Here is an 18,580-nt window from a genome sequence, read left to right on the forward strand (position 1 = left end):
AGAGGGATAGTTGGGAGCCAAGCATATCCGGGGGCGTAGACGGGGGAGTTCAGTGTGTTTTTAGAAGAGGTGAATGGACGGCCCTCTTTGCTGAGGACTTAGTGAATGTTTTGAGCAGGGTAAGCTAGCAGTAGCTGGATCTTTATTCAGCACTCATTTGCTGTGGATTTCTTGTGCATGGGCCTCTGAAAATAAGGAATTGGATATAGTCCCAGGCCCTGCATTTGGGGGATCAGGTCCAGGAGGGAACTGGAGATAGGAACTGAGTTTCTATCAAGGGGATGTCCTTGAGGCCTACATGCAGAGGGGAGTCTGGCAATGCCACTCTCCCCGCAGGGAAGTGGGGTTTTGCTGACTTTGTTCACTACTGTTAGCTCCTGGTTTCTAATCCACCCACTTTACTCCTCCCTAGATCTCTGGATGGACCCAAGCCCTGCCAGACATGGTGGTGTCCCACCTCTTTGGGAAGGTGAGTTGTGTGGCCTGGTGTTCTGCTGTTCCTGCTGAGCGATGCATTGTGTGGTGCTCAGCACAGGGCCCCATGTGGGGGTGGAGAGAACAAGACACAGTCAACTGGGGGCCGCTGAGCTGGTGCTCGTGAGATAATGTGACATTATTCATTCATAAGCAACAAGTCATTCATTCTCTCCCCTTTTATATGTGTTTTTGAAAAATGGCTGGTTGAAGTACAATTAACTGCACATATTTAAAGGGCAGAATTTGCTAAATTTGACATGTATATACATTTGTAAAACCATCACTGTAATCAGAATAACGTCTCCATCACCCCAAGAGTTTCCTTGTGCCCCTTGATAATCCTCTTCTCCCTCCTTCTCAGGCAACTTGGATCTGCATTGGCCCCTATAGATTGCTTTGCAATTCCTAGATTTTTATATAAATGGCATTATATAGTATGTACTCTTTTTTGGGTCTGGTTTCTTTCACTTAGCATAACCATTTTGAGATTTGTCCGTGTTAATGAGTGGATCAATAGTTTATTCCTAGTCTGGGTGCAGTGCTCATTCCTGTAATCCCAGCACTTTGGGAGGCCATGGCAGGAGGATTGCTTGAGCACAGGAGTTCAAGACCAGCCTGGGCAACATAGCGACACCTTGTCTCTACAAAAAAATTAAAAATTGGCCAGACATGGTGATGCATGCCTATAGTCCTCGCTGCTTGGGAGGCTGAGGCAGGAGGATCGCTTGAGCCCAGGAGTTTGAGGTTACAGTGAGCAGTGAGCTATGATTGCCCCCTGTATTCCGCCTAGGCGACAGAGAGACCCTGTCTCTTAAAAAACAGTGTATTCCTTTTTAGTGCTGAGAAGTATATTCCCTTTTATGTATGTGCAACAGTTTGTTTTTCCATTTACCTGTTGATAAGACCTTTGGGTGGTTTCCAGTTCTGGGCTGTTATAAATCTGGTCTATAGCAAACATGTCCATGGAGTTAGCTGTGTGCGGGACTCGGTCCTAAGAGCCTCACAAGTATTAGCTATAGGACTAGGATTCTACCCAGGTGCTCTGTGACCTGTGTGATAAATTCTGTTCTCATTCGCAGTTTATGGAAGAGGAAACAGACCAGAGACGTTGAGTGACTTGTGTAGGGTCTCTGCCAGGGAGAGGTGGGGCCGGTATTTGTACCTATGAATCTGGCTTCATTCTGGCAACCGCAGCAGGATGGCGGCTGCCTGTGCTGCTGCCTGGCTCTTAGATGAGCTGCTCTTCTGCAGAGTCACCCCACTGAGGGGGAGTGAGCCAAGCCCCTCACAGCATGCTAGACGTGAGCGGTCGTCGTCTTATCAGCCCAGCCTACCTGGCCGCAGACATTGGTTTTGTGTCTCTAGCTGGGGCCAGCTGTCCTTGGGAAGCGTATGCTATGGGCTTGGTTGCAAGCCCAGGGTCTGGAAAACCCCTTGGTTGCCTGAAATTGCAGTGACCTGCTTTGCTTATATACCACTGTCTGCTTCTGAGCTAACATGTGTGACCATCTGACACTCCTGTGAGTCCTGGGGAAACAGGCCCCACTCTGGAGTTGGCAGGTGTACCAGGGAACAGAGGCCCCACTCTGGAGTTGGCGAGTGTTTGAGGGGAACAGAGGCCCCACTCTGGAGTTGGTGAGTGTTTGAGGGAAACAGAGGCCCCACTCTGGAGTTGGCGAGTGTATGAGGGAAACAGAGGCCCCACTCTGGAGTTGGTGAGTGAGGGGAACAGAGGCCCCACTCTGGAGTTGGCGAGTGTTTGAGGGGAACAGAGGCCCCACTCGGGAGTTGGTGAGTGTTTGAGGGGAACAGAGGCCCCACTCTGGAGTTGGCGAGTGTTTGAGGGGAACAGAGGCCCCACTCTGGAGCTGGCGAGTGTACTAGGGAACAGAGGCTGCACTCTGGAGTTGGCGGGTACAACTGCTGGGTTTGCCCGTTGTGTTGGTTTCCTGTGGCTTCTGTAACAAATTACCACAAACAGGATGGCTTAGAACAATGAAAGTGGGCTGAGTGCGGTGGCTCACGTCTATAATCCCAGCATTTTGGGAGGCTGAGGCAAGTGGATCACCTGAGGTCAGGAGTTCGAGACAAGCCTGGCCAACATGGTAAAACCCTGTCTCTACTAAAAATACAAAATTAACAGGGTGTGGTGGGCACCTGTAATCTCAGCTACTCGGGAGGCTGAGACAGGAGAATCACTTGAACCTGGGAGGCAGAGGCTGCAGTGAGCTGAGATTGCGCCATTGCACTCCAGCCTGGGTGAGACAGAGGGAGACTCTGTCTCAAACACACACACACACGAAAAACAAAAGTGTATTCTCTCACAGCTCTGAGTCTAGAACTCTGACATCAAGTGCTGGCAGAGCCGCCCCTCTGCCACAGGCTCTAGGGGAAATTCGACCTGGCTTACTGCTCCAGGTCGTTGTCAGCATTCCTTGGCTAGTGGCTGCTCACGCCGCACTGTGCCTCTGTCTTCACGTGGTCTTCTCCTCTGTGTCTATTTCAATTCTCCCTCTCCTTCCTCTTTTAAGGATACTTTCCATTGGACTTCATCCTGGCTCATGTAATCCAGGATGATCTCATAGCAAGATCCTTAATTAATTACACCTGCAAAAGCCCTTTTTTCCCAGCAAGTTTGCATTCCCAAGTTCAAGAGATTTGACATGGACATATCTTCTGAGGGCCACGGCTTAGCCCACCAGAGTCCTCTTTCCCCTTTTACGATTCATTCCACAGTGCGTGGGATACATTTTCCCTGTCCTGAGTGTGTAATCTGAAACTGATAGGAATTGGGAAAACTTCACAGCCACTGTCTCTGTTTCACTGGAGAAGGGATGTCACACATAGCGTTGAGCATCTGATCTGATTGTACCCCAAGTTGTTTGGAGACTGGTTGGTCTGGCCATAATGTCTGAGGGTGCCCCTAGATCACTACAGTTGGTTTTGATCTGAAATCGCAGCATAATTCCTGATTGTCTTTTCCAGACTTTGCTCTTAGTAGCCAGTTGACCTCCTTGCTCCCTAAATGATCCTGGGCTGTTGGACGCAGCTCAAGCTTGACACCGGCTTTCTTTGACCCCCAACTCCAACTTCTCATCTGGTTGCCACTGGTCACATCAGACCCCTGTGTGAAACCTACAGTGTCTGCCCTCCTACAAATGAGAAACAGAGCAAACAAGTTGTTTGTCAGAAATGACATTCAAAAAGCACCCAGAGACGGGAGGCTGAGGCCGACTTCGCCAAGGCTCTGGTTGGCCACAGTGGGAGTTGCAATTGCCCTTCTTTTCAGCAACTTCCTGTTGCGTGAGTTGGTTTTGCTTTTCAAGCATGAAAAACTTCTTTTCAACTCTTTCTATTGGAAAATAATTACTAACATTTGCATCCAATTGTTACTATTGGTAGAGGTGAGAACACAACCTCCATTAAGTCCTACAATCTAGTGAAGTGTAGGCAACATTCTCTCTCTTCCCTTTTTCTTTTTTAGAGAGATGTGAGGCTCAGAAAGGTTAAAAGATTTGCCCACGAACGGGGCAGTGATGAAGCTAAGTTCTAGATCCAGGGTGTCTGACTTCAGATTGAAACTCCCTAATTAATGGGTGTGGAAGGGTGGGGTGTGGCCTTTCCAGGATGGGGTGTCTTTTCTGCTCCCAGCGGATAGTGAAAGCCCTGTCTGCACCCGGGTGGGTGTGCTGCTTTCCCGAAGGGTTTTTTTTTTTTTTTTTTGATCCGTTGCTGTCTTGTAGATTAGGTATTATTATCTTTATTTTGTATCCAAATAACCTGGAGAACGAGAGAGTAGTGACCAGCCCAGGGCCACAGTGCAATGAGGACCATCTTCTCGCCTCTCTAAATGCAGGAAGAAATGCACAGTAACGTGGAGGTGGTCCACACCTACCGCCAGCACATCGTGAATGACATGAACCCTGGCAACCTGCACCTGTTCATCAACGCCTACAACAGGTATCGGGATGTTGTTCAGCCACATCATTGCTATTTATGAGGTGTCTTCTGTAGATCCGAAATATGGGGCAGGTGAGAGGGAGGGTATAAAATGAGTGGAAGAGGTAGGCTTTGAGTTTGAGCAAATAGATTCATAGGACAGGTGTCCCCAGGAAGGACATCTGGCCTGTAAGCTGGTTCCTGGAGTTCAGCTCGTCTTGCAGGGATCTGAACAAACACGCCAGACCACTGGGGGTGCAGACGTGAGAGGGACGCAGTCGCACACTCAGAGGGTTGAGCGTAAATGTGTGTGCCCGCTGCTGACCTTCACAAAAGGCCAAATGTAAGAAGAGCTAAGTGAGAGACCAGCAAAGCACTCCTGGAGGCTGCGAATAATCCAGGCAGGCTTCTGGGAGTTTGTCATTCCAAGGATAAGGAGGACCTGAACACGGCCTTTGCCTAAGGCGTGGCCCTCTCAACCAGCACTAGGTGCTTATCTGGAGCTCAGCTAGGGGAGGAGAGAGCTCAGGGCCATTGGTGTCAGCCAGAGACTCTGTAATCTTTCAGAGAGCTCACTCAACCTGCTGAGCTAGCTCTGCCACACTCCCAAAACAGGAGATAGAAGTAGGCCTCATAGTGTTTATCTCTGCTCAGATGTTAATAACGTGACTTCTTGACATTAACATTTGTAACAGAGCTTAGTATTTGCCTCCTTTTGCAATCCCGCCCTCATCTCAGTGGTAACATCCTCACTATGTGACTGAAGAAAGAGAAGCCCGGCCGTGCATTCACGTAGCAAATACTTCCTGAGAACTGGAGTGAGTCAGGCTTTCATCTGGGTGCTGGAGACACAGGAGACCAGCACAACCCACAGACTCCACACGCTTAGCTTGCCTGCACAGATAGCGCAGTAATTAACTGGCCCCTCTCAAAATCCCACTCTGAAGGTCCTGGTAGTATTGTCATTTCCTGTTGAGGAAGCAAAGGCGCAGAGAGGTCCTGTGTTCTCCCCAAGGCCACACAGCTAGAAAGTGGCAGAGCATGATTTGGATCCTGCTTGTCTAACTCCAGGCTGTGAGCTGAGAAAGAGCTTCTCATGTTGGGAGCTGCAAGATAGCAGAAAGGGTGGGTGACTGCGTGCAGGGAGGGCGGTCGGCACTGGGCCGGGCCCACACTGGGCCTCACACTAGTGCAGTGGGAAGGCACCACAGGGTTTGAGACAGGGAATGGAAAGATGAGGACTGAGTTTTAAAGAGATCGTTTGGGTGCTTTATAGAGGACTCAGAGCTGGTGAGGCTGGGACTTAAGAGGCTGCGAGAACATTTGGGAGGTGGCCCCCACTGTCAGGTGGGGGCTCTGACTAGGGGGACAGGGAAGGCAGGGGCCCTCTGGGGTGGAAGACCTGACATGTACTCCTGGAAAAAAAAAGCCACACAAATATTTGTGACAAAATGAGGGGGACTCTGCTTGAAATGCATGGGTCCTGCTGTCCCTCTAACCAGGTCTGTGGACACCAAGAGGGAGTGGAGCGCTGAAAGCCACAGGGCCTCTCGCAAGTTGGGGATGTGGGTGGTTTGCCAGAATGGCCACTGGCAGGACCTCCTGGGCTTGGCTGGGTGGGAGTGGGAGCTTTCTCCAGGCGAAGACTGCTCATGCTAATGACGCATTTGTTTCCTGCAGCCGGCGTGACCTGGAGATTGAGCGACCAATGCCGGGAACCCACACAGTCACCCTGCAGTGAGTGGCTTTTCTCTCGCCCAGCACTTGCAGTCGGGGCTGCCGCCTGTGAATGTGGCCTTGCTGGCAGGGCCTTCTTTCTGAGTGTGGCAGGACATTGTGTCAGTGAGACCTGGGTATGTTCCACCCAGAGACTGAGTGATACACAGCCTGACTTGGATTTCTCCCTGTGCTGGTGGCCTCAGTTTCTAGGGTGTCTCCATGACATAGGCCTTTGATCTTGGAGAAAGATTGTTGATTGTACTTGGGACAGCATTTATTAAGCACCTACTACGTCAATAACTGTGTGAGGCTTTGTTCCATGAAGCCTAGGGATGGATAGCACAGGACCCAGTCTTACAGTGCTCTGTATGTCCAGGAGGAAAAGACAGTCGTGGACAGAACTAACTGGGTTTCCACCAGTAATGACGGTGTCTTTTTGTGGCTGAGTGTGCCACGTTCTGTGACACTTGGGAACCTGGCACGTCATTGCCTTTGTCCTTCGTGCTGTTCTCGTTTGGGTCTTGATTACCAGCTAAGTCCTGCTCATCCATCCTTGAGGAGAAGATGCTTTAAAATAAAAGCACTGGGGCACAGAAGTTCCCTGGCTGAAATTCATACGAAGTTGTAAAGGACTAGTAACCAATTTTATCCTAAGATCAAAGGAGAATGAAGTCAAAGAGCAAAGGGTGTTGGGGAAACCAAAATGACACTGTTGTAGAATGCAGGCCCCGGCCTGACAGGCCTGGGAGTGGGACAATCTTGAAAGGAACCTTGTGCTAATTCTCCGCTCTGTCCCTGACCCCAGGTGTCCTGCTCTGTTGGTGGTTGGGGACAGCTCGCCTGCGGTGGATGCCGTGGTATGTAGAAATCACAGCTGGTTTCTGTGTTTAATTCAACAGGCAAAGTCTGGTTGACTTTGTTGAAGTGGCCCTGCCTGCCCCTTCTCTCCTCTGCCCCATCAGGGCAGGTGATGTTTCTCTGAAATACCACATTGGCCTTTGGGCAGAGGGCCCAGCCACTAGTCTGTTTCCCTGGTGGCTGCCAGTCCTGGTTGCCTGGCAGTGTCTCCTCTCCCAGGTCCCCTCACCTTCCGATCTTTGTTTATATGGGCGTGTTTGCCACTTGGCTTCCTGGCAAGGAGACTCGCCTCTTATTTGGGAAGCAGAAGGATCTTTCCAAACTGATTGGTGCCTGATGAGCTGGCAGGTGAGAGAGGCACTGGGAGGCAGGGCTTAGGAAAGCTTCCTGACTCCTTTCACCCCTTAACTCCCACCTGCAACTTTGTGGCAGCAAGAGAGGACTCTGCCTTTCAGACAACCCCACAGCTGGGGGGATGGAAGACTTAGGGGCTATGGATCAGAGTCCTGGAGTACTGCCAGGCCTTGTGCAGTGATCTTCAGAGTGACATTTGCGAATGTTCATGTAGTAAATACTTGGCATGCCTTAACGAACCATGAATTTCTTACGGGCTGACCAACTGGAGATAATCATGGGATACATCAATAGAGATACACTGTTCTGATCAAGGGAGGTGATAGTTTTACTTTAGGCATTTTGAACATCATGGGTTACATGTGGGTATTCTTCGCAATTCCGGATGCCCCTTTCGAGAGGGTCACTGACAAAATGAAGAGAGAAGCCAGCTTGGTCAGCGTGATTTTACATGAAGAATAGTTGTTAGATCTGGGAATGTTAAAACTGTAGAATTTCTGGCAGCTGCTGGTTAAACAAGGATATTTATTTAGCAGATATTTCTGCAGTACTGTTTACATTTCAGCTACTCTTCATAACGACCCTTTGAAAAAAGATCTTATCTCCATTTTATTGATGAGGAAACTGAGGCCCAAAGAAGTTATAACTTATCCAAGTTGTCACAGCTGGTAATGGCAAGGCTTGGATTTAAAGCCACATCTGCTGAATCCCAAACCCCACATACTTTCTTCTTTGCCAGCAGAAATACTGGAGTTTCTGGTGACGGCGGCAGAGTGGCAGGGAAGGGGGAGATGTTTTGACTTTGGCTTCACGTAAAGAATTAACAGATTTCCTCCCTCTTGTGCAGGTGGAGTGCAACTCGAAATTGGACCCAACAAAGACCACTCTCCTCAAGGTACAGGGAAAACAATGGGGGTTTGTGTTTGTTATTTCTTAGAAACTCACGTTTTCTGCAACATTGAGTTAGGCTTGAAAAAGGCAAGGCACAGGATCAGAAACCATAGAGTTAATGATTTAATCTATCTGTTTATGAACATCTGTTTATGAACATATGTTGGGTGCCGACTGGCGATCTGAGGCTGCAAAGATGAGGGATCCTTCTGTGGGACTGCAGGAATCAACAGGCTGCTGGTCTGAGGGTTTTGGGGATAGAGAGACCAGGGATGACTTGGCAGGGGCCCTCCATAGGCCGGGGCCAGGACATTCCTCCAAGAGGGGCTCTGCTTGTCACAATAAGAGAAGATGAGACGTCCCACGGCCGGGGAAGGTCAGGACTTTCTCCAGCAAGTTCATCTGAGCACATGGTGTGCTAGCTCGCTCGCAGCTGGATTTGAGGGTCTGTAGCAACCTCTACCAGTCCCTTGCCAGTTATGACTGATTGCACAATGCAAACCACCGGCTGTTTGTGGCAGTCTCGTCCGTAGATGCAGCACAAGAGTGGGAACCTTTCAGAGGGGCCTCTCAGCCCGGGTGCACCCCTGCAGGGGCAGGTGGCCAGGAGCGACCTGGGTGGAGATGAGGCGGCTCCCTTGCCCTGGGGGAAGGACAAGGAAGTGGCATCTGTAGGTCACCGTGCCCTCAACTTCCCCCATAGAAGCAGAATGCCTTTGAAAAGCATGTGGGGGGTGTCCGATACTTATTGAGTGGGAGGCTGTTTTCCTGTATTGGGCTCTTTACGTAGATTTTCTTTCAAGATTCCTTCAGAAGGAAATTGCAAGATTAGAAGCTGCTGGGCGTCAAGCTTGCATAATGCCATACTTTGAGGGCGGTTGTCACAAGTATCGCAAAATGGGTGGCTTAAAGCAACAGATATTTATTCCCTGATAGTTCTGGAAGCTGAAAGTCTGAAATCAAGGTGTGGGCAAGGCCGTGCTCCTTCCGTGCTGGGGGAGAATGCTGCCTGCCTCTTCCAGCTTCTGGTGGCTGCTGGCCACACTTGGTGCACCTTAGCTGGTAGATGCATTGCTCTAGTCTCTGCCTCCATCCTCACGCAGCACTCTCCCTATTGTATCACTGCGTCTGTGTCCAGACTTCCTTCTTCTTTTAATAACATCAGCCATTAGATTTAGGGTCCACTCTAATCCAGTGTGACCTCATCTTAACTTGATTGTACCTGCAAATACCCTGTTTCCAAGTACGGCCACGTGGATAGGTACTGGGGTTAGGACTTAGGTATGTCTGTTTGGGGGACACAATTCAACTACACCCTATAGCAAAGGGTAGGTGGCCTGACTGAGGTTGGGCGGCCGATCTGATGGTAGACCCAGAAACAGAACTCACTGAGGCCTGATTCTGGAGACTTCCACAGCACCAGCCTCATGTGCCGAGTGCCCCGCCTGGAGGGAACATTTTGACATGCTGCTCCCTGCATGCTGGTTGGGCTGAGGCCTGCCCCAGGTCAGTGTCGCTTTGTGGCTAGTGTTGGGTGTCCAGACTTGAGGCGCCTGGGCTGTAAGATGCCCACAGCCTCTCCACTCCCACGAACTCCTCCAGCCCCATTTCACCCCAGGCCACCCTCCCCACAGCCTCCCCCTGCTCCCTTGCCATCAGCCCTGCTCATGTCCAGTCTGGCTGCACGCTCTCACAGGCTGCAGTGGCCTCTTGAGGTTTGGAGATTTCACAGGGACTTTGAACATCCACCATTTAGGAAGGGTACCAGTCAGGAGCTGAATCCGGCCCGAAGACCCAAATTCAACCCAAACTCAACCTTTTGAGGGAACAAAGGGAGTATCTGAAAAGGGCCTTCTTTATCAAACCCTTTCGGGTCAGACAGATCCTGGCCTGGAACCTTGCGAGTTCCTCAAGCTCTTTCTGGCCCAGTTTCTGCCTGTAAAATGGGACAGCTGTACCTTCCATGGTTCTTGGGGAATGGAGTGAAATTATCTATGGGGCCTAGCGTAGTGCCTGGCACATAGTAAGCTGCAAGTGATGGTTGCCACGGGGACACCAGCAACCTTGCTTGGTGGGGCTGGAATGCTCCCTACCCACAGTCCACCCTGTTCCTCCTTTGTAAGGCGGGACAAGGCAGGGCCGGGCAGCGGGCAGATGGGCACCCTTTCAGAACAAGCTTAGCTCAGATGGCCTTGGCTGTGGTGTTTGGCACTAACCAGCTTCCCTGTCTCCTAGATGGCGGACTGTGGCGGTCTCCCACAGATCTCCCAGGTGAGTGCCACCTTGGCTTTTGCATTAGCCAGCTGTCGCCTCCCCCTGGGTGGAGTGCATGTGCCTCTGTGACACTTGTTCCCTCATCGCTTTGCTGTGACATCGGATGACAGTTTGTGGACTGTTGGGAAAAGGTGCTATATAGGAGGACTCTGATCCCCTAGGAGCCAACCCTTGTGGAGTGGGTGATACTGCGGTTCACAGAGGTTGGGGGATTTGCCAAGTAGACACACCTTGGTCATCATGGATCAAAATCTAGGTTTGTCTGCCCCAAAGACCACGGGCTTCTGCTGGAGTGAAGGGCCCCGAGAAGCTCCATCCCAGAGCAGAGGGACATGGAGGAGAGGATGCCAAATTGTGCGTGTGTGTATGCATGTGTGTGTGCGGGTGTGCATGTGTACACATGTCTCTGTGTGTGCATGTGTAAATGTGTGTGCACATGTACAAATAAACACATTGATCAACGTAATGTGTTTGCTGCGTAACCGATCCCTTCAATTTCCCCTCCTATAAAGAATCTCACCAACCTGACAAGTAAACTTCTAATCTGTTGTCTTATAATTTTATATCCTGATAGTTTTGTGTTCTATCTTAAAATGAAGTGGAGTTTTCTGTCATCTTTTTGATCCAAAACCTGCCCTGCCTCTTTCTTCCTCCTTTTTCCCTTTCTCTACGTAAAATGAGAACAGATGTAACCCTGGTCATAATTAAAAGAATTTTCAGAGCTTCAGAGGAGTTCAACTAGCACAGGCTTCGGGGACACCAGCACAGGGAGGAGCAATTCCTGTGTAACACTGTCGTCCTTGTGCCCTTGCAAGTTGGGTGTATGTTTACACAGGGTTTTCCCATCCTTGATTAAATTAGGTCCTTGCAATAGTACTCAGAGGTGGGAAGAGCAAGCATTTTATCCCAGTGTCACAGAAGAGGAGACAGGCCAAAAGTTGAGAGAGATTGCCCATGATTACTGGAGCTAAAACTGGGCCCGGGAATTCTCATTCCCAAGCCTGTGTTCTTGGTTCTCTTCATCATCTTGAACACAGGCGTCCCTGTTCCCTGCAGCCCTGACCTGCTTCTCTTGTCTCTTTCTTCCACTGACACACAAATTCCAGAGGGCAATTTGAGCATAGCCTGTCTTTTAAATGTCACTTGGCTCTTTGTGGAGTCCTGGCAGGAGTTGGTGGAGAGCAGGGAGGGGGTCAGCCCAGCCTCTACCAGTGCCCTCTCACTGCCTCAGGAGAATAGGACCCAGGGCACTGGATAGAACAGTTGGAATTAACTGAAGAACAGATATGCCTTGCATGTATGCCCATGATACTTGAGCATTCACCTCCTAGTTTACGTTAAATGAACTGAGAGAACTGGCAGAACTGGATGTGGTCTCAGTGTGCCATACACAGTTCACTTAAAGTAACCCAGTGAGTTGTTAATTAATTGGTTTGTCTACCCATCCAGTGAACCATCCAGCCACCATCCATTCATTCTTCTCCATATCCTTTCTTCCTTTTATTTGTCCTTCTTTTGTTCATATTTATCTTTTTTTCCTTCCTTCTGCCCACCAATTCTTTTTTTAATCCATCTATCCTTCCTTCCTCCCTTCCCTTCCCTTCCCTCCCCTCCCCTCCCCTCCCCTCCGCTTCCTTTCATCATCCCATCCATCCTTTTCTTTCCAACCATTCATCTATCCATCATCCCTTCTTTCAGCCAGCCTGCTATTGAGGCTGATAGTGACTTGCCTCAAGAACGAGTGTTTTGAGTTTGGAGAGCCCTGGGTTAATCTACAGGACCCGCCACTTACTTATTGTGGGACCCTGAGTGGATTTACCTCTCCAAACCTGTTCAGCTATGAAATGTATCTAAGGTAGCAGTGACCTCATAAGGGGTTATCAGGAGTAAATGATTGAATGCAGCAAAGCCCCTTGCACGGGGAGTGGCTCACGATGGCGATGCTGTTATGTTCCACATGCTGGGTTAGACATGTTCCTCTGTGGAATGTAATCTCCCTGGAGACACACAGAAATAGCTGTGATACTCTACCCTGTATTACAGGTGAGGAAACTGGCTCAGACAGGTCCTGTAACTTGTCCAAGTTCCACAGCTGTGGGGTGAATATCCCATCATTATCCCATAGTCTTCCTTTTACTTTTGTGTTTTGTCCTGTCAACATGTGATGGCTTTTGTCTGGAGCCAAGCTCTCAAATGAAGGTGACCACAGGCACACACCCTGTGGCCTCGGGTGATCGGGTCCCCCAGCAACTGACTGCGTTTTCTCTCCCTGTCTCTCGCAGCCAGCCAAGCTCGCTGAGGCCTTCAAGTACTTCGTGCAGGGCATGGGATACAGTGAGTATGGCGTTCCTCGTGTGCAGTGGGTCAGGGCACGTGTTGGAATTGGAAGTGCTCTGTCCTGAGCCAGGCTTGGATGAGCAATTATCTGTCCCCCTGGCCAGCTTCAGCTTTCTGGGAAGAAACATTTAGGTGTGTGGAGGGCGCGTGGCAGCCTGGAAGGTCAAGCCTCTCATTTATACCAGCGAGGCTCATTTTTCCTCCTTTGTTGAACAGAAGTTGCTTCACACCAGGGGTTTTGGGAGGTTTAGGATGAGGACTGTCCCTTTAAGCACCAAGACAGTGACAAACAGTGAAACAATAACAGTTTTTAAAATTTTGATCACAAGTTTTAAGAGACCACCAGCTATAGTAATGATGAAGGTGGTGTCAGTGATGAAAGATATACTAACACATTATTTTATCTCATTGAACTATCACAGTACTCCTTTGACATATTCTTAGTCCATCTTATCAATGATGAAGCTGAGGCTTCGGGGATCTAAGCAGGGAGTAGAGGGCGGATATGTGGAAGTTCTTTGAAGACTGAAGTTCTGTGGAAGTGGCTAACAAAGTTGCTTATATTCAAGGTGGAGCATGCCACATTCGAGTCATGAGCTTTGGGAAGTGGAGGATGCATTGGAAGCATCATTCAGGGACTCGCTAATTCTTACTTTGCAGTTACAGTTTGTTAGACACATACAGCCTTTTTTTCCAGAAGTTCTGTCCCAGGACTAGGACAGACCCTGGCAAGTTGTAACTCAGCTGAACAGCAGCCAGTCGGTGCTGTGGGCTTGTCAGCCATAGTCCGGCCCTGACATGACTAGTGGTTCTTCTGACCCCACTGTTTTGGAACTATAATTTGTGTGTCCATCCTTACTAGGAAGGTATTGAACTTCTGATCCCTTTTATCATTTCCTTAAACTGTTTGCCCATGTAGATAGTAAGAGTATGCTTGGTAAGCTGACTGCAGTCCTAGCATTGGCCTCAGCCATGATTAGCTCTAGCAAGGCAGGGCTGGCAGGTCTGATTTCCATGCCTCAGGCTCAGGCGGGATCCACATCCCCAGGTGCCCTCTTCCAGCAGAAGCTATCTGCCAGTGGGGCTCCTGCCTTTCTAGCTTGCTTTCCCCAGCGGAAGTTGCAGGCAAAGGCTGTCACTGGAGATAGCCATGGAGAGAGCCGTGAGGCAGCCCTGCTTTACCCTGCACAGTGTAAATTGTGACTCCTGTTTGTCTTGGCCCCGCCAGGGTTTGGATTTCTGCCTTGAGAGTGTGTTCTGGAGAAAAAGGAAGTGAATGCTAGACCTCATCTTTCTCCCCAAATCAGCATCTATTTCCAGAAACCCAAAGCCTCCTGCAGGTCTTGGGGGGAAAAAACCAGGAAGAGCTATGGTCTCAAAGGCATCAGCCAAAGAGAAGGAAAGAAACTGGTCACTGGCCGCCTGCACACTGCAGGGACTGGCTTAATGAACCCTTTGCACACCTGACATCAGTGCTTACTGTGTCCTTCTCATCCTCCTCAGTAGAAATCCCAGATTTGTGGGTGAGAAGTAGGGGCTCAGGGAAGTATGTGAGCTGCGGATGTGGCATTGACCCCAATTCTTTCTGAATTCAAAACTAGCTCTTTAAGATAGTTCAGCAAGGATTAATTCTCTTTGGGAGTACCTGCCATCAAAAGCCCCTCCCTGTGCCTATCAGGGAGATAACATAAGCCCTGCATGCTTGGTGTGGATCAGCTGCCCCTGTTGCTGATATCTGTGACTCCTTGTGGCCTCCTAGCCATGATGCTTCAGGTGGGTGGGATACTAGTTTCCTAAAGCTGCCCTAACAAAGCTCCACAGACTGGGTGACTGAAAACAGTAGAAATCCATTCTCTCAAAGTTCAGAAGGCCTAAAGTCCAAAATCAAGGTGTGGGCAGGGCCTTGCTGCCTCCAACAGCACTATGGAAGAACCTTCCCTGCCTCTTCCTGGCTTCTGATGGCCCCAGCGATCCTTGGCTTTACGTGGCTTGTGGCTGCATCGCTCCAATCTCGGCCTCTGTCTTTGCGTGGACTTCTCCCCTGCGTATCCCTATGTGCTGTTTCTGTAAGGGCATCACAGTCGTTGGGTTTAGGGTTCCCTGTCAACCCAGGATGGTTTCATGTCGAGATCCTTAACTAATTACAGATGCAAAGACCCTATTTCCAAATAAGGTTCCCTTCTGAAGTTTCAGGTGGGTGTGAATCTTGCAGGGCACTGTCTCATCCGGTACAGGTGGGCAGGATTGTTCCCCCTCATTTCACCCCATCAGCACGTGCCATGCGCAAGAACATTTGAGGTCTTAGAGAAGATCCCAAAGAATAGGCAGCGCCCTTGTTAGCACCTGGGCTGACAGGCTTCTTTGGGGAAGAGAGATGACAACAAATAGCCCTGCCAGGAACTTTCCACGTGGCCCCTCTCCATTTCCCCACGTGTGATGTGCAGGGCCGAGCCCGGCTGACCCCAGGTGTCCTCCCTGCTCCAGTGATCATGGACAGCATGGGGTCATGGGTGTACACACGGGTGCTGATACCAGGGGTCGGTATTAACATCCCTTTACAGATGGGAACAGGGAGGCTTAGGGGGATACTCTCAAAATTGCACAGCTTTTAAGAGGTGGCAGAATTGGGGTGCAGACCCAGATCTGGGTTCAAGTCACTCATGGTGTGAGTGCAGCAGTTCTTTCCCTCATATGGGCCTCGCCGTCTCTCTCTGTGAGTGGACATGGAGAGGACGGGGGCCCAGCAGCTGGATGGCTGCAGGGATCAAGGCTTCTCTGGGGTTGGCACGTAGAAGGGCGTGTGGTTGGTGGATGGGCATGCCTGGCTCCTCACTTGGCAGTCTCCTGCCCTCTAACTGGCTGTTTCTTGTCCCCCTAGTGCCCTCGGCTAGCATGACCCGCCTGATGCGGTCCCGCACAGCCTCTGGTTCCAGCGTCACTTCTCTGGATGGCACCCGCAGCCGCTCCCACACCAGCGAGGGCACCCGCAGCCGCTCCCACACCAGCGAGGGCACCCGCAGCCGCTCCCACACCAGCGAGGGGGCCCACCTGGACATCACCCCCAACTCGGGTGCAGCCGGTAACAACGCTGGGCCCAAGTCCATGGAGGTCTCCTGCTAGGCGGCCTGCCCAGCCGCCACCCCCGGACTCTGATCTCTGTAGCGGCCCCCTCCTCCCCAGCCCCTTTTCGCCCCCTGCCTGCCACACTGCGCCTAACTCGGTATTAATCCAAAGCTTATTTTGTAAGAGTGAGCTCTGGTGGAGACAAATGGGGTCTTATTATGTGGGTGCCCTCTCCAAAGGCTGGGTGGCAGTGGACCAGAGGAAGGAAGCAAGCATCTCTGCGTTCGCATCCTCTTCCATTAACCAGTGGCGAGTTGCCACTCTCCTCCCCTGCCTCAGAGACACCAAACTGCCAAAAACAAGACACATAGCAGCGCACACTTCACAAAGCCAAGCCTAGGCTGCCCTGAGCATCCTGGTTCAAATGGGTGCTTGGTGAGAAGGCCAGCCGCCCACTTCCTGTTTCCTCTTTAACTGAGGAGAAACTGAACCAGTTTCTGGAAACAAAATCCTTTTCTCATTTCAGGAGGGGGGTAATAGTGACGTGCAGGGACCTCTTTGAAACAGGCAAAACAGGAAGGGGGAAAAGGTGGGATTTATGTTGAGGCTAGAGGCATTTGGAACAACCAATCTATGCAGTTAACTTGAAGAAACAGATTTTTAAAGTTGGTGCATCTAGGAAGCTTTGAATGCAGAAGAAAACAAGCTTGATTTTTCTAGCATCCTCTTAATGTGCAGCAAAAGCAGGCAACAAAATCTTCTGGCTTTACAGAGAAAAATGTTTCAGCAAATGTTGCGCATCATGGTTTTTGAAGGCTTTAGTTCTGCTTTCTGCCTCTTCTCCACAGCCCAACTTCCCACCCCGATACGTGAGCGAGTGATGATTCTTGTTCAGGGAGAAGATCATTTAGATTTGTTTTGCATTCCTTGGAATGGAGGGAAACATTCCATAGCTGCCCTGGCTGTGATGAGTGTCCTTTCAGGGGCCGGGATAGAAGCATTGGGGTGGGGGCAGAATTGGGGTTACTCGATGTAAGGGATTCCTTGTGGTTGTGTTGGGATCCAGTGCAGTTGTGATTTCTGTGGATCCCAGCTTGGTTCCAGGAATTTTGTGTGATTGGGTTAAATCCAGTTTTCAATCTTCGACAGCTGGGCTAGAACGTGAACTCAGTAGCTGAAGCTACCTGACCGAGTCACGTTCTTGGATCCTCAGAACTCTTTATTCTTGTGTGGGTGGGGGTGGGAACTCATGTGGGGAGCGCTGGCTGAGAAAATGTAAGGATTCTGGAATACGTATTCCATGGGACTTCCCTTCCCTCTTCTGCTTCCTCTTTTCCTGCTCCCTAACCTTTCGCCGAATGGGGCAGCACCACTGACGTTTCTGGGCGGCCAGCGCAGCTGCCAGGCTCCTGTACTACTGCCTTGTACTTTTCATTTTGGCTCACCGTGGATTTTCTCATAGGAAGTTTGGTCAGAGTGAGTTGAGCATTGTAAGTCAGCCGCTGGGGCCCGAGGATTTCTGGGACCCCGCGGTTGGGAGAAGGAAGAAGTAGTCCAGCCTTCCAGGTGGCATGAGAGGCAATGACTCGTTACCTGCCGCCCATCACCTTGGAGGCCTTCCCTGGCCTTGCGCAGAAAAGTCGGGGATCGGGGCAAGAGAGGCTGAGTACAGATGGGAAACTATTGTGCACAAGCCTTCAGAGGAGTTTCTTAATGAGATATTTGTATTTATTTCCAGACCAATAAATTTGTAACTTTGCAGCGGCTTGTGTCTTTTCTGTGTCCCTGAGAGATTGTGTGTGTGAAACATTACAGTGCAGGGATGGCTGTTTCACTGGGGGTTGCCCATCCTTGACACCTAGGGGGCCCCAGCCCCTCATCTCTGGAATTCTTTGCTTCAGAGCAGCACGTCCAGCAGAAATTTAAGTCAGCTGATATGTTACTTCTAATTTCCTGGTGGCCTCGTTTTCAAAAGTAGAAAGAAATGGACGAAATTAATTTTAATAATACATTTATCTCAAGATGTCTAAAATATTACCACTGCCATAAAAACTATTGCGCAGGTCTTTTGCATTCCTTTTTCATTCTGGGAACTCTAGTCTGTCTTTCACACTCAACGGCCCTTTCAGACCAGCTGCACTTCAAGTGACCAATAGCTTAGACAGCACAGTGATAAGAGGATAAAACTTTTCAACCTATAATTTGAGGAAAACAGCTTTTTTATTTTTAACATTTATTTTTATTTTTTGAGACAATAGTCTCAGTTTGTCACCCAGACTCAAGTCAAGTGGCACGATCTTGGCTCACTGCAACCTCTGCGTCCCAGGTTCAAGCAGTTCTCCTGCCTCAGCCTCCTGAGTAGCTGGGATTACAGGCATGCGCCACCATGCCCAGATAATTTATTTTTATGTTTATTTTTTATTTTTAGTAGAGATGGGGTTTTGCCATGGCCAGGCTGGTCTTGAACTCCTGACCTCAAGGGATCCGTCCACCTAGGCCTCCCAGAGTGCTGGGATTATAGGCGTGAGTCACTGTACCCAGGCTACATTTTGTTTGGATTACAAAAAAATGTATGTGCAAAGACCATTCCTTTTCTCATGCCCAATGACAACCATTGTAATGCTTGCTTTCTATTCTACATTAAAAAAAAGTTAAAAGATTTTAGTAT

The 18,580-nt window shown here is 49.8% G+C and overlaps 1 protein-coding gene across 4 annotated transcripts in view; it reads left to right on the forward strand.

Annotated features, from left to right (window-relative positions):
* Positions 1 to 17,673, forward strand: part of NDRG1 (N-myc downstream regulated 1) — a 61,326-nt gene extending 43,653 nt beyond the window's left edge. For all 4 annotated transcript variants that reach the window (XM_011938144.1, XM_011938145.1, XM_011938147.1 and 1 more), the window contains 8 exons: positions 413 to 469; positions 4,334 to 4,437; positions 6,097 to 6,153; positions 6,941 to 6,992; positions 8,195 to 8,242; positions 10,474 to 10,509; positions 12,795 to 12,846; positions 15,728 to 17,673. In XM_011938144.1, the coding sequence (XP_011793534.1) occupies positions 413 to 469; positions 4,334 to 4,437; positions 6,097 to 6,153; positions 6,941 to 6,992; positions 8,195 to 8,242; positions 10,474 to 10,509; positions 12,795 to 12,846; positions 15,728 to 15,969 (648 nt within the window). In that variant the 3' untranslated portion in view covers positions 15,970 to 17,673. The remainder of the gene's footprint in view (positions 1 to 412; positions 470 to 4,333; positions 4,438 to 6,096; positions 6,154 to 6,940; positions 6,993 to 8,194; positions 8,243 to 10,473; positions 10,510 to 12,794; positions 12,847 to 15,727) is intronic.
* The last annotated feature ends 907 nt before the right edge of the window (positions 17,674 to 18,580 follow it).

This window comes from Colobus angolensis, unplaced genomic scaffold (genome assembly GCF_000951035.1).
Source record: "Colobus angolensis palliatus isolate OR3802 unplaced genomic scaffold, Cang.pa_1.0 Scaffold17, whole genome shotgun sequence".
In the NCBI taxonomy this organism is placed as follows: Eukaryota; Metazoa; Chordata; class Mammalia; order Primates; family Cercopithecidae; genus Colobus; species Colobus angolensis.